The 12840-nt window shown below is 38.9% G+C and overlaps 2 protein-coding genes across 2 annotated transcripts; one reads left to right on the top strand and one right to left on the bottom strand.

The window, feature by feature from the left end:
- Positions 1 to 51: 51 nt before the first annotated feature.
- Positions 52 to 9164, top strand: rbm28 (RNA binding motif protein 28). Its single transcript, XM_063479803.1, has 20 exons — positions 52 to 362; positions 485 to 631; positions 712 to 812; positions 897 to 972; positions 1087 to 1179; positions 1290 to 1361; positions 1451 to 1544; positions 1641 to 1891; positions 1990 to 2056; positions 2207 to 2316; positions 2417 to 2490; positions 2947 to 3082; positions 4437 to 4501; positions 4633 to 4791; positions 4933 to 5082; positions 5269 to 5343; positions 5454 to 5583; positions 5803 to 5941; positions 6140 to 6257; positions 8711 to 9164. The coding sequence occupies exons 1-20, from the start codon at positions 245 to 247 to the stop codon at positions 8843 to 8845; spliced, it is 2310 nt and encodes a 769-aa protein (XP_063335873.1). The 5' UTR covers positions 52 to 244; the 3' UTR covers positions 8846 to 9164.
- A 932-nt stretch (positions 9165 to 10096) lies between these two features.
- LOC134632434 (leptin-like) lies at positions 10097 to 10674 on the bottom strand. Its single transcript, XM_063481150.1, has 2 exons — positions 10525 to 10674; positions 10097 to 10432 (listed from the first exon to the last, which is right to left on the bottom strand). The coding sequence occupies exons 1-2, from the start codon at positions 10672 to 10674 to the stop codon at positions 10097 to 10099; spliced, it is 486 nt and encodes a 161-aa protein (XP_063337220.1).
- Positions 10675 to 12840: the final 2166 nt, after the last annotated feature.

Below are 12840 nucleotides of genomic sequence, written 5' to 3'. Positions count from 1 at the left end.
CGTGAATGCGAATATCTAACGAATACACTTCCGTTCTTTTTCAAAGATGGCTACTTCCACATGTAAACATGCGACTTAATCCCGTGGCTAACGACGTCCAGGTTAAACCGTTCTGTGGCGTGTATTCATGCCACTGATAAGCGTGTTATCGAGAACTTAGACATTAGCTTCCTGTGGTGGATTGGTATTAAACTGCATTTCACTTTTTGAGTTGGTGCACACGCCGTAAAGTTAGCAGTTAGCCATGGCGGCGCACACCATATTTGTTGGTTCTTTACCAGATTCAGCTTCTAATGAGCGACTCGAAGAAATATTCTCAGAAATTGGTCCGGTAAAGAAATGCTTCGTGGTCAGAGATAAAGGTACTGTCGTTTATTCGAAAGAACCATACAGAATAATAATTGAAAAAGTCGTACGAAAGCAGAATTAAATTAAATCTGCAAACATAACAGATATTGGTGGTATCTATTTATTTTTTAACCAGAGACAGAAAAATGTCGGGGGTTTGGTTTTGTCACATATTCCATGGAGGAAGATGCACAACGAGCCTTAAAAGAAATTAAAGAATACGACGGGCAGAAGCTGTCCCTGACAGTGGCCAAGAGTAAAATGAAAGACAAAAACAAGAAAGGTTTGTATGAAGACATGTTCCAAAACTGGCAATCAGGAGAGTCTGTGTCTCCATGGTAACCTTGCACTTACTTCATTTAGCATCTACAGAGGCAGGCACTGCTCCAAAGGAGAATCAGCAGAAAGGCTCCAAGAAAAAGCTACTGAAAGCAAGACTTATTATAAGAAATCTCAGCTTTAAGGTACAGTATGCTTCATGATTTCCAACTGTAACAGCTCAGAGCACACTGACAGAAACCTTTGCTAATACACACCATGTGTTACAGTGCACAGAGGATCATTTGAAAGAAGTATTTGCAAAGTTTGGGACGGTTGTTGAGGTCAAAATCCCCCTCAAACCTGGTAAATACATATATGTTTCTTAGCAGATGTATATATAAGTGAGCATGTTGAGGTATTGCCAGACATTGGAATGGATTGATTCGTTATGAGGTTGATTTTTATGCTTTTTCATAGATGGAAAGATGCGTGGATTTGCATTTGTCCTGTTTAAAAAAGTGCCAGAGGCGTCAAAAGCACTTAATGCTATGAACTTGAAGGAGATAAAAGGTCAGTGAGTGGGACCGTTGAGTTGTGTGCTTAAAAAAAAAGCTCATTATGACTTGTTACATTGTTACTTTGACATTTCTTTTTTTTAAATGTTGGCATTTAATCTCCAGGCCGACCCATAGCAATTGACTGGGCTGTACCAAAGGACAAGTTTGTTACTACACAGCAGTCCTCAAATTCAGGTAGTTAAATGACAAAAATACTTTGTGTGCTCCAGTTCCAGAAGATATAAAGCTTGTTGTCATTAACACAATTTTTTTTTGCTTCATAGCCAGTACAAATCCAGAAGAAGCAAATGCTAACACTGACAGTGACACAGACGATGAGGATGAAAAAAAGAAGAAAGCTCCACCTGAGAAGAAAAAGTATGAACCTCAAACATGCATTCCTCTGTTTATATGCCATGAGTGTTAAAAGGTGATTGACTACACTGGTTATTTTTGCTCCACATCTGTCCACAGTGTCAGTTTAAAATCAGCTGTGAAGCATACAGAGGAATTCGAATCAGGTGATGAAGATGGGAGTGAACAAAGCAGTGAAGTGAGTGATTCTGATGATGAAAAAGATGAGGAGGAAGAGGATGATGATGATGATGGGGAAGAGGAGGGTGATGATGATGATGATGATGAGGATGGAGATAGCCTTGATTCAGATCATGATGATGGCAGTATGGATGAAGAGGATGATGAAGAGGATGAAGAAGATAAATTAGGTATGGATAGTATAAATAAATATTTAATGTAACATATTTAATATGTCCTTTCCTTTGAAGTTGTTTTCATACATTCTGTATTTGGCTGTTATCTGTAGCTCAGAAAAAGACCTCGAAAAAACAGCTTCCTTCAGATGTGAAAGAGGGCAGAACGGTTTTCATCAGGTCAGTGATTATTCTTCCTACTCAGTCCTGAGCCAGCTTTGGTTTATTTTACTGTGGCTCATTTGTTTTCTTGTTATTCTTACATCCTCAATCTCTCTCTGAGACCCGTTTCTTTTGTTTTTTTAAACACCTACATTTAAACCGATTTAGGAACCTGTCATTTGACACGGAGGAAGAAGACTTAGAGGAAGTTCTCCTTCAGTTTGGAGAACTTAACTACATAAAGATTGTTCTCCACCCAGATACAGAACATTCAAAAGGTCGGTTAACAGTCCTTGAAAGTCCTTAAGTGAAACACTTGTGTCTATTAGTTGTTTGGAGAGAACCAGTTCACTTACTCTTCTGTGTTATTGTTGGCAGGTTGTGCCTTTGCTCAGTTTAAGACTAAAGAGGCTGCAGATAAATGCATAGCTGCATCACAGGATGAGGCAGAGGTAATATATAATCAAGTGTAATGTACACGATGTTTGAATTATTGTGCAATCACACGCTGTTTAGATGGACCCGCTTCTTGGGAATTTGGCCTTTTAATGTTGATGTTTTTAAATTGGAATGTGGAAACAGCATGGGCAGAATTGATACAACATATTGATAGCTCTGAGTGGTCAGTGTATATCTATGTATTTTTATTCAACATATTAACTGATAATAACTACTAATAAATAATTTTTCTAATTATTTTTTGTCAAGCTACATGGAGGGTAATTTAAATGCTATTAACTTGAAGCAAAATATTTTTACTAATCTGTCACTTGTCCAACTGATGTTTGAACACTGTTATTACAAATTGTCTTGTGTATTCACCCTTTTATAGCATCACTTGAGTCTCTTTTTTGTGTAATAACCCTTGTTGTAGACAAGCCTTGCAAACATTTGTATGTTTGATGCAGGATAGTGGTATCCGTATACATGGCAGAAAGCTGATGATTGTTGCAGCAGTGAGCAGAGAAGATGCCGTGAAGCTGAAGGTCGATAAAAAGAAGGTTGAAACGGGCACGAGGAACCTGTACCTGGCCAGAGAGGGATGTGAGTAATCATTTATCTTATGTGCAGCTTCAGTAAGCAATCCTTTAATTTTGAACATTATTGAAGTCTGTGACTTCACTTCCATCATCTTATGCATGAAAACTCAAAGACACAATTCCTGTTGGTTGGTTAATAAATATATATATATATATATATATATATATATATATATACATATATGCGCTATGTGGCCACTTCATTAGTTACACTTTGCTAGTACCAGGTCGGACCTCCTTTTGCCTTTGGAACTGCTTAAATTCTTTATGGCACAGATTCAACAAAGTGCTGGAAATATTTCTCAGAGATTTTGTTTCATATTGACATAGCATCACGCTGTTATGCAGATTTGTCAGTTTCTCATCCATGATGGGAATCTCCTGTTCCACCACATCCCAAAGGTGCTAGAGCAGCAGTTTGTGAAACATACAGACTAGCCCATCTGGCTCTAACCACCATGCCTCATTCAAATCACTGAAACCACGTTTCTGATGCACCTGAAGTGTAGGTTTTAGCAGCAGGTTTGAATTTTGGTCCAGGTTGTTTTTGGTGCTTAGTGCAGCACGGTGGTTAGCACTGTTGTCTCACAGCAAGATGGACCCAGATTCAAAATCACCATCTGGCCGGGGCCAAAGACATGCACTAAATGGTGGTGAGGTTAACTGGTCATTGAGTGTGAATGCTTCCGTCTTGCTGTGTTAAAGTGCCCATAAACCCTTCGCAGTGGTCGCTTTGCTTACTGCCGCGCTGTCATCACCTAGATGCAGTCATTTATACCTGCAGTTAAGGTGCAAGAAGCTGCTGCAGTGTTCTCCTAAATGATGGGTGTTGCCACTCAGTTATAAGTCAAAACAGGAAGCCAAGACTTTGTCAAGGGTTCTTTCCACAAACTCTGAAGTTTTCAAACACTTGCAGCATCTCCCTCTGTGTGTCAGTATGTCTCTGAGCTTGTGTGCAGGATCATTAAAGTGGAGGTAAAAATTGGCACAATTGTACAGTCATGTCTTCAACCCAGCTGCGACAATTGTGGTGCAGCACACAAAGTGACAAAAAAAACAAGAGGTCTGGCGACCTGTACCATGCACCTCGCCTCTTGACTTATGGTAGCTGGGAGGCTCCACCCCTGGATAAGCAAAAAGAGAATGGATAGATGGATATCCTTGGTTGACGAACTGTGTTGTCGAACTATTGTTTTGAAGCTACAGCGAAAGACATCATCACAGTGTTTTCTTCACAGGTTGTTATCTTTCCTGTGAGACAGCCCAAAGGAGGCTTTAGAGGGCATGAAAGGAATTTGCACTGGCTCCATGTAGCTAAATTGCTTTTGACTGTTATTTTCTTTCACCTCAACTTTCAGTGATTCGTCCAGGAACCAAAGCTGCTGAGGGTGTACCTGAGACAGACATGATCAAAAGAACCAGAGTAAGTACATTTTTCATAAACAGTTCCACTCGCAGAATGATCTCTGTTGTATAATAATTAATCTTTCACTTGCTCTTTCTAATTGCTTCCATTTTGAGTCATTATTTGCTGTTGCCTTTTTTTTTTCTTAGTTTGAAGAAATAAAGAGGGCCAAGCTTCGGGACATAAACGTGTTTGTGTCAAAGACTCGCCTGTGTGTGCACAATCTGCCGAAGTCAGCGGACAGCAAAAAACTCAAATCACTCTGCCTTCAAGCTGTGAAAGGAGTAAAGGGAGCTCGCATCACAGAGGTGAGACTACACTATTGGGCTTGACGTAGATTGTTATTTTGTCACAGTTTTGTGAGGAAAAAAATGTCTTGTGCCCAGCAGGGGGTGTTGTGGTAATTTTTTTCCTCATGCGTGTGTGAAACCAACTGTTTCTCTTTTTAGTGCCGGGTCATCTACGACAAGAAGCCCGAGAAGGGTCAAGTGATGGGACAATCGTTAGGCTATGGCTTTGTTCAGTTCCAGGATCACGAACATGCTCTCTCCACGCTTCGCTACCTTAACAACAACCCTTACATCTTTGGCTCACAAAAGGTACAGAACTGCTGAAATCAGTGGCAGAGTGTTTGAGAAGCGGCACTTTATAGCCTCTTTTCCTCTTTGCATTGTGGTTAATTTTTTTGGTTTTATGCACCAAATTCTGTTTTCATATTTCTTTTCCTGGCCCACAAGCAGTCTTGGGATTAGTCAGGCATAACTGTATTTTGTGTCATTTTGCAGAGACCCATTGTTGAGTTCTCCCTGGAGGATTTAAGAAAACTCAAAATAAAAGAAATGCGGCAACAGAAAAGCAAGGTACGTTTGTACTGATCTGCGTGTTAGTTGCAGCTTAAAGTATCTTTGGAAATTCTAAAAACAAGAAGAGATCTTTTTAATAGGAAGTAAGCGTGTGTTTATTTTTGCAGGAGTTTTTAAAAAACCAGGCTAACAAAGGAGGGGTGAAACCCAAGTCCCAAACAGCTGGAGATGGAAAAGGACCAGGGAAAGGTGGGAATAAAGCACAATCCTCACTGAAGAAAATGGCAGAGGAAAAAAGTAAGAAAAGATGATTTTTGTTATCATTTAGTATATTTGATCATTGAATATGATGGTTTATTAGAGGGGCGTGTCACGAGTGTCACAGCTTTTGGTGCGTGATTGAAAACAGCTGCTCTGATACATAAATGTGCTTTCTTATATTTAATACTGTCAATTTTACTTTTTATTTTATTCTTCTTTAAATGTTCTATCTGTGCATTTTTCTATATTTATCAGGTATTCCTGAAGGCCAGAAACAAGACCAACACTTTTCAGGCTTCCAGACCACACCTGAGGTTGAACACGTAGATTTGCAGAATGGGAAGAAACGAAAGAAAGTGCTGCCTTTGCCTTCCCATCAGGGACCAAAGATCAGGTGTTGTTTTTACTACTTTAAGTAGTTGCCTGTCTTTTCCTCACCGGTCACTTTGTACTTCTGCATATAGATATTGAAAACAAAGGCTATAACACAAATATTTTAGGTGTATGTGCCCAATTTCACAGATTTCACAAATTAAAAACTAGACTGACATACTGACTGTCACTCCACAATGGGAACTTGAATCCTTTGCAGATCCCGTGACAAGAGAAAGCAGCAGAAAGCCCCCCCACCTAAGAAAGCCAAGCCTGGATCGACCAGGAAGGAGCGACCGAAGCGACAGATTGAGAAGCCCACACAGCCCAGAAACCAGGTTTGCAAATTTGGTGTTACATGTGCTTATTTGTAATCTTGAGTAATAGTCACAAAACATCGTAGAATAAAGAGCACCTACGGATTGATGGCAGAATACTTAAAGTAGTCATTCTTAATTTTAAAAAACCAAAGCCATAGGTATTTAGGCCATTTTACTGCACTTTTTACACTTAAAAAAAGTTCTTAAACCTGAAGAAAATTGAAGGTAGTTGAGAAGACGCTTAACTCAAAAGGTGTTTCTTGCAGTGTATTTAGTAGAGCTGATGCAATGGAAAGTTTGTAAGCTGTCTTGACAAAAAAAAAGACATTTTACAGTTTAAAGACAGTGGGGACGTTATAGCAACGTGTCCGAAAGCCACATGATGTCACGTCTATACAACACAAACAACACAACAATGGAGGATGTCGAGAGCACGATATACCTGCTGCTCTGTCTATGCCCTTTTTGTCAGAGTCGGGCTAATGGTGTTGGTTTTGTGTAGGTCTTTCTATTGTTGTCAGTTTTGAAAAATTACAGTTTTGATTTTTGTGAAGGAGTCACTCTAATTTGTCATCAAGTGATGCCATTGACTGGCCAATCGGTGGCATGCGGTCTGTTGAGGTCAAATTTTTGGATGGACTCAGCTTTGAACGCAGGCTGAGCAGGTACCAAAAAAGTACCTGGTACCAGGTACTGCTACCATAAAAACTGAGTCGAACAGAGTGGATTAGGTACTAGTGGAAAAGGGCTAATGGAGAGTGGAAAGAGGTGTATGAAGTTGCGATGCTCAGTGCATCATGGGAAGCACCCCAACAGCCTTGGCTTGTTGCACTGTAAGGGAGGATTCAGTGTCACCTGATCCTGCCCTAACTATATGCTTTATCAAAAAGGAAAGTTTTAAGCCTTATTTAAGAGTAGAGAGCGTGTCTGTCTCCTGAATCCAAACTGGGAGCTGCTTCCCATTTCACTTTTAAATACTCTTGGAACCTCCAGTAAGTAAAGTGCCCTATTGAGATGGTGCGGCACTATAATTGCCGCACCATCTATATATTAACAACAACCATATATATATATATATATATAGTAACAGGGAGCCAGCGAAGAGAAACCAGTATGGGAGAAGTATGCTTTCTTTTTCTCGTCCCTGTCCGAATGCAGCATGGATCAACTGAAGGCTTATCTGGGACATTTTTAGGACATTCTGATAATGAATTATAGTAGTGCTGCCACATTTTCCATTTCACTCTGAGACAGGATGTTTCTAATTTTAGAGATATTGCACAAAAATTGCAATAAAACTGAAACGCACTGCATAAATGTTATAAATTGATTTGCATGTCATCGAGTGCAACTCTCATTAACTCAGCCAGATTACAACCAATCAGTCAATTGCATTTTCTTCATCTCAACTATGTTTACAAAGCAACTGGTAACGCACATAATGTCTAGAAATCCTGGAGTGCACACAAAATCCCCTTGCTTTAGAAGGCTCATGTAAAATTTTTCAGTGATATAAAATGATTCAGAGAAGTCTTGGGAGGGGGCGCTGGCTTTCCTTACCAACAAGGATTTCTCCACCAAGTACTAATTCATGTTTTGCTTGGAGATCTAATACTTGATTCACTTGATTCATTGTCTTTTTTTGCTGGATTTTTGGTTGATATTCTGTCTCTCTCTCTGCATTACTGCAAACTATGCAAACACATGAATGTCAGGGAGCTAATATCACTGAGAGTTAAAAGAAGGATGACATCAAAATTTAAAATAATTTAAGTGACAAAGTTTTAACGATCAAACTTTTCCTCTACCTTCATCTTTGTGTTGGTAAATGCTGATAGAAGTTCACGGTTTCATGTATTCATTTTTGTCAGTACAGTCTCTGATAACAGCTTGCATTGCAATATTTTTATATTTTTATATTTGTTTTTATATAATATTACTTTTGAAAAATTACAGAAAAGGTCCTGACAGCTGAATACCCAGTTTTCTGTGATTATAAAGCAGAAAGATTCTGTTCATTCGTACAGTGTATGTGTAAAATACATTTCTGTTGTACATAATTAAAAAAAACAAATTTTCTTTGGTGTATATGAATGGCTGTGGTGGAGGTCTTAATCAGTAGGATAATAATACAGTTAAAGATCCAAAATTTATGTCCTCCTTCACATTTTCTAAAGACGTCTAGTGGGGCAGATTTGAGTCTTTGCTTGGCTGATTACGGCCCCGGGTGTTATGTTTGACAACCCTGACTTGGAGTAGTCATATTATATTATTGTTAGTAAGTGTTTATTAATACACAGCACGCACAGTTTGCCGTAATTAATTGGGAATATTAAGACATAATGTAAAACATTACCCATACAGTCTGTCAGCAGTACTCCTAAACTGTTTTTTTTTTGTTTATAGAATAATAAGTTGCTTGTTTTATTGTCCTGTAGCACCACATGACATTTTGTTTTGTGTCTTTTCAGAAGGTTAAAACGGATAAGAAGCATTTCAAGCAAAAGCATGGAGACCGATTTGAGAGCCTGGTAGAGCAGTACAAGAAGAAACTGATGGGCAACAGTGACACCAGCATCAAAAGAAGTAAATGGTTCAATAGTTAACTGTGCGTTTTTGTGTACGTGTGAGAATGTGTGTGTGTGTGTGTGTGTTTGTGCGTATGTCAGGTTAAGCTCCGAAAAAACAGGAACTCTATATTTGGCATTCTGTCTGAGGTTTGAGAGTACAACAGATTTTCCTAGAAGTTGGTTTTGTGTCAAACTGAAAGTAAACTGTACAGCTTGATGCCCACATGCTGAACCTCATTCTGTCTGTTTGTTTAATCTTACCAGCGAAATGAATCTAACTATGTAAGGACACATTTTTTGTACATGTATATGGATTTTAAGGAGAAAATAAAGTGTTGTATTTTGTTGTGATTCACATTTTTCGTGTTCAAAGATTTATTAATGTCTTACGATAGTTTTCCTTACACTCGCTTTTCTCATGTTAGTTTTTATCAGCAGTTAATCATAAGCCGATAGCTCTGGGAAAACACTTCCCACTCATGTCCCCTGACTGTACAAGTGTAGCAAGAGATGAACACCCACAATGAAATTATACATTAACCTGCTCTACGTGCCTTTTTCACTTCATTCTGATGATTCTGATTTCATCTTAAATCCACTAGACAAAAGTGAGAGAACTTCACACAACACCAAAAATCAGTTTGTTAAAAAATGTATTGATATTTTATTGCAACAAAAATAGTACCAGCTGCACAGCAAAATAACGTGTCATCCGTGGATATAAATAGACATTTTTGGAAGATGTGATATTGCACCGAAGTAAAGTTTCTCCTCCCCAATTCTTCCAGCTCTCATGCAAACATCATGCGGCTTTCTTGGCAAGTTTCAGGATGGTTGTCAGGAATTTCCAAGGATGACATCGTCGTTCATCATGACATATCTTCCAGTTTTAATGCTACACTGCTGAGTCAGCTTGATGACTGGCTTAATGTGAAACACATTCTTCACTCAGAGCTCTTTGTTGACACAACAGCAGTGTCATAGTACAAACCTTGTAAACAGCTGATTTACTTTTGTGTCATTTAAAATTTCTCCTGAAACATTGTGCTGCTGTGGTAAAAAAAACATTATTTTACAAAATACATATCTTCCAAATACCATATATAAATAAATACATAGTGTGTATAAATAAGTGCCTGTTCATTAATAACTTCAGTTCAAAACATTATCAAGTGTTCAACGTGGACAACTCAGAATGTTAAGTCTGGCATCGCTGATGGAGACTTTACAAATGTTGTCCAACAATCAGGGCGATAGCTTGGAAATACTGGTCCTGATGTACATCCTTCAGCAAGTCTCCAGCTGATCCAGGTTCTTCAGCAACAGATTTAGAAACTCCTTCACTCTCATGAGAGCCTCGATGCCCACTGTGTGAATGAATTCTTTGCGGCTCTGTAGCTCTTGCAGTGGCCCTGGTACTTCAGGCTTTGGTCGCTGTTCGCTGCAGTGCCCCTGCCTCCACAGATGAATGTAGCCTGTCAGTGAAGAGATGTCGTACTTGATCTGGGAGACCCCGTTAAAGGTGTCCGAGATCAGGCTGTTGTAACCATTCAAGAGCGTCACTATGGAGGAAGTTCCATCCAAATCATCAGCAGGTGGGTTGAGAGTCCAGTTAACTGGGACCTTTAATTGGGAGGCGAACGCATTAGGGTTAATAACACATCGACTCTTTCAAACACTAAAAATTCTGTCTTTGTACACTGAACTATAGCTACCTGTATGTCTTTGTCCAGCCTAACCACCAGCTGTTCAGCCATCCACTTCACTTTTGATTTCATCGTCACTACTTCCACTGGCAAAGGAGCTGCTGTGCCCATGCTTAAAGCTTGAAACAGAGGAAACAGGAGCACCAGACCGTAGTCCATAGCGTTGTGTATTCCCACTGTTGTAACGAACAGAGAAAGAAGATGGTGTTCCTAGGAGAGGAATGGAAAATTAAACGATTAGAGATAAAGGATCTTTTTCTTTCTTTCAATTTCACTATATCATCTCACTAAAAAAGCTGGATGAGTTCTTATCTACATCTAATCACATTACAGATGTTTGTACAGATGCTTCCAGCCAGTAATTTACTCAACCTGTTTGGTGCAAATATTTGTGAAAGTGACACCTGTGAATTTCTGGCTGTATAACAGGTACAAAGATCACTGATTTTGGCTCCCGCAATTAGTCTCTCCAGTTTTCCAAAATGTTACCAAAATTCTCTGAGAATAGTGAAAGAAAGTTTCTTTTACACCCTTTAAATTTTTCAGTTAAAACACATGTAACTAATAAACAAGAATTTCTCTATAAAAACTTTGTCGTCGCTGACATCCTTCACTACACATTTTAAATTTAATATCGTCAGAAAGCTGCACTCATGAATGGAGAAACCACAAGTCTGATAGTTGACACAGACTTAGAAACAAAGACATTAGCCCCTGTGAGATTAAGGTGAATGAGCTGTGCAAAGAGGAGCAGAGAGTTGACCTTACCTCGGTTTGGTGTCTGCGAGTATGCCACTGTTAGGCTCCATCAGGACATCTTATATTGTAGAGCTGTTGACTCATCTCTTACTCACCTCTCTCTCCGACCCCCCATTCCCCCCTCATCCGCCCCCTCAGTTACCTCTCTCCTTATCATGCCCCCAAATCTGCTGGTGGTACTGCATCAGACAGGGAGAAGTTGAATGCGCAATACATTTCGGACACTTTTCCTATGACACATTCATCATTTAGAGATAAGTCTATGAGTTGCTTTGAGTAATAATGAAGTAATTTTATTACTTTCTTAGCTCTTGGAGACATTCATTTGTCATTTTTTGTCAAACGTGTATATACATACATATATGCAGATTTCAAGGTATCGCAGCGCCCAAGGTGCAAAGAAGCTTTTTACTGTTTGACTCACTGCATATGTCATATCCTGCACTGACACAGTGTAATTTTATGAAATTGCATCATATGAGAAATTCCACTTTTGAATTTACCAATAAGCAAGAATGTGACCCTGAAAATTATAAAATCACACATTTTAAATGGAAAAGTGAGGTAACAGAGTGGATTTTCACTGTGAACTTGTTTGATAACTTCAGAAATTACTTAGGATGTAACCAGATCACTGTGTGATTAAGCAGTAAGATCCAAAATAATAAATAAAACCAAACACTGCAACTTGAATAAGCTGTTCATTGCACCTTGGTTCATGTTTATGTGAACATTATAATCTTTAAAGCCACTAAAGCAGTGTGGCGATCGCAGAATATTCCAGGTAGCAATTATGCTGGAATGTATTTAGTGTGACTGACAGTTTGTAGCAGCTTTCAGCAATTACACTTTCATCCATCAAATTACAATTTACAGTTACATTATTTTTGGTGCCAGATTTCCACAAAAGTTTCTGTTTAATGTGAAATACACGAGTACATGTGAGCGGCAACTTAATTATCAGCATCTCCTTTTCTGAGCACTTTAGATGTTGCGCTCAAACACAGTTATGTCCATGTTGCTCAAAGTCAGTGCTCTTCTTGGAAAAATGTTTTAAAGGCCCCTTTCCCCTAAAAAGAGTTATTTTTGGAAACAGATGTTAAGGAGGGGAGATGGTGTGCAGAGCATGTTTCGTTTCTCTGAAACAAATATGAAAAAAAGAAAAAAGAAAAAGGGTCAGAGAGTCCAAGAACCAGTGTGTTTGATCCATAGGGAAAAACACAGGGGCATGATTGTAATTGTGCTTTTCTCTCAAGGTAACTTACAGTAAAACCATCTTATGCTCATGAGGTCTCATAAAGAGATTAAAATCAATGCCAAATTTGGGGTCAAATAAACAGATATGTAAAAGAATGTGAAAATTGATGGAAAAAAGGGGGAGAAGGACGTATTTCTGGGAAAGACAACAAATGTGTGACATTGTCCTGCTTTTTCAACGGGAACAGCGTATTATTCATGAAAGACTAGAAGGAATGATATGAACTATCTAATTGCCAAGTGGTAACAGTTACCGAGCAGGTTTCTGTTTGGTAAGTAAAAAAAAAGTTTCTCTAACATCTGTTGTGA

The sequence above is a fragment of the Pelmatolapia mariae genome, linkage group LG7 (assembly GCF_036321145.2).
Source record: "Pelmatolapia mariae isolate MD_Pm_ZW linkage group LG7, Pm_UMD_F_2, whole genome shotgun sequence".
In the NCBI taxonomy this organism is placed as follows: Eukaryota; Metazoa; Chordata; class Actinopteri; order Cichliformes; family Cichlidae; genus Pelmatolapia; species Pelmatolapia mariae.
This window is presented reverse-complemented; position numbering and strand designations above follow the sequence as displayed.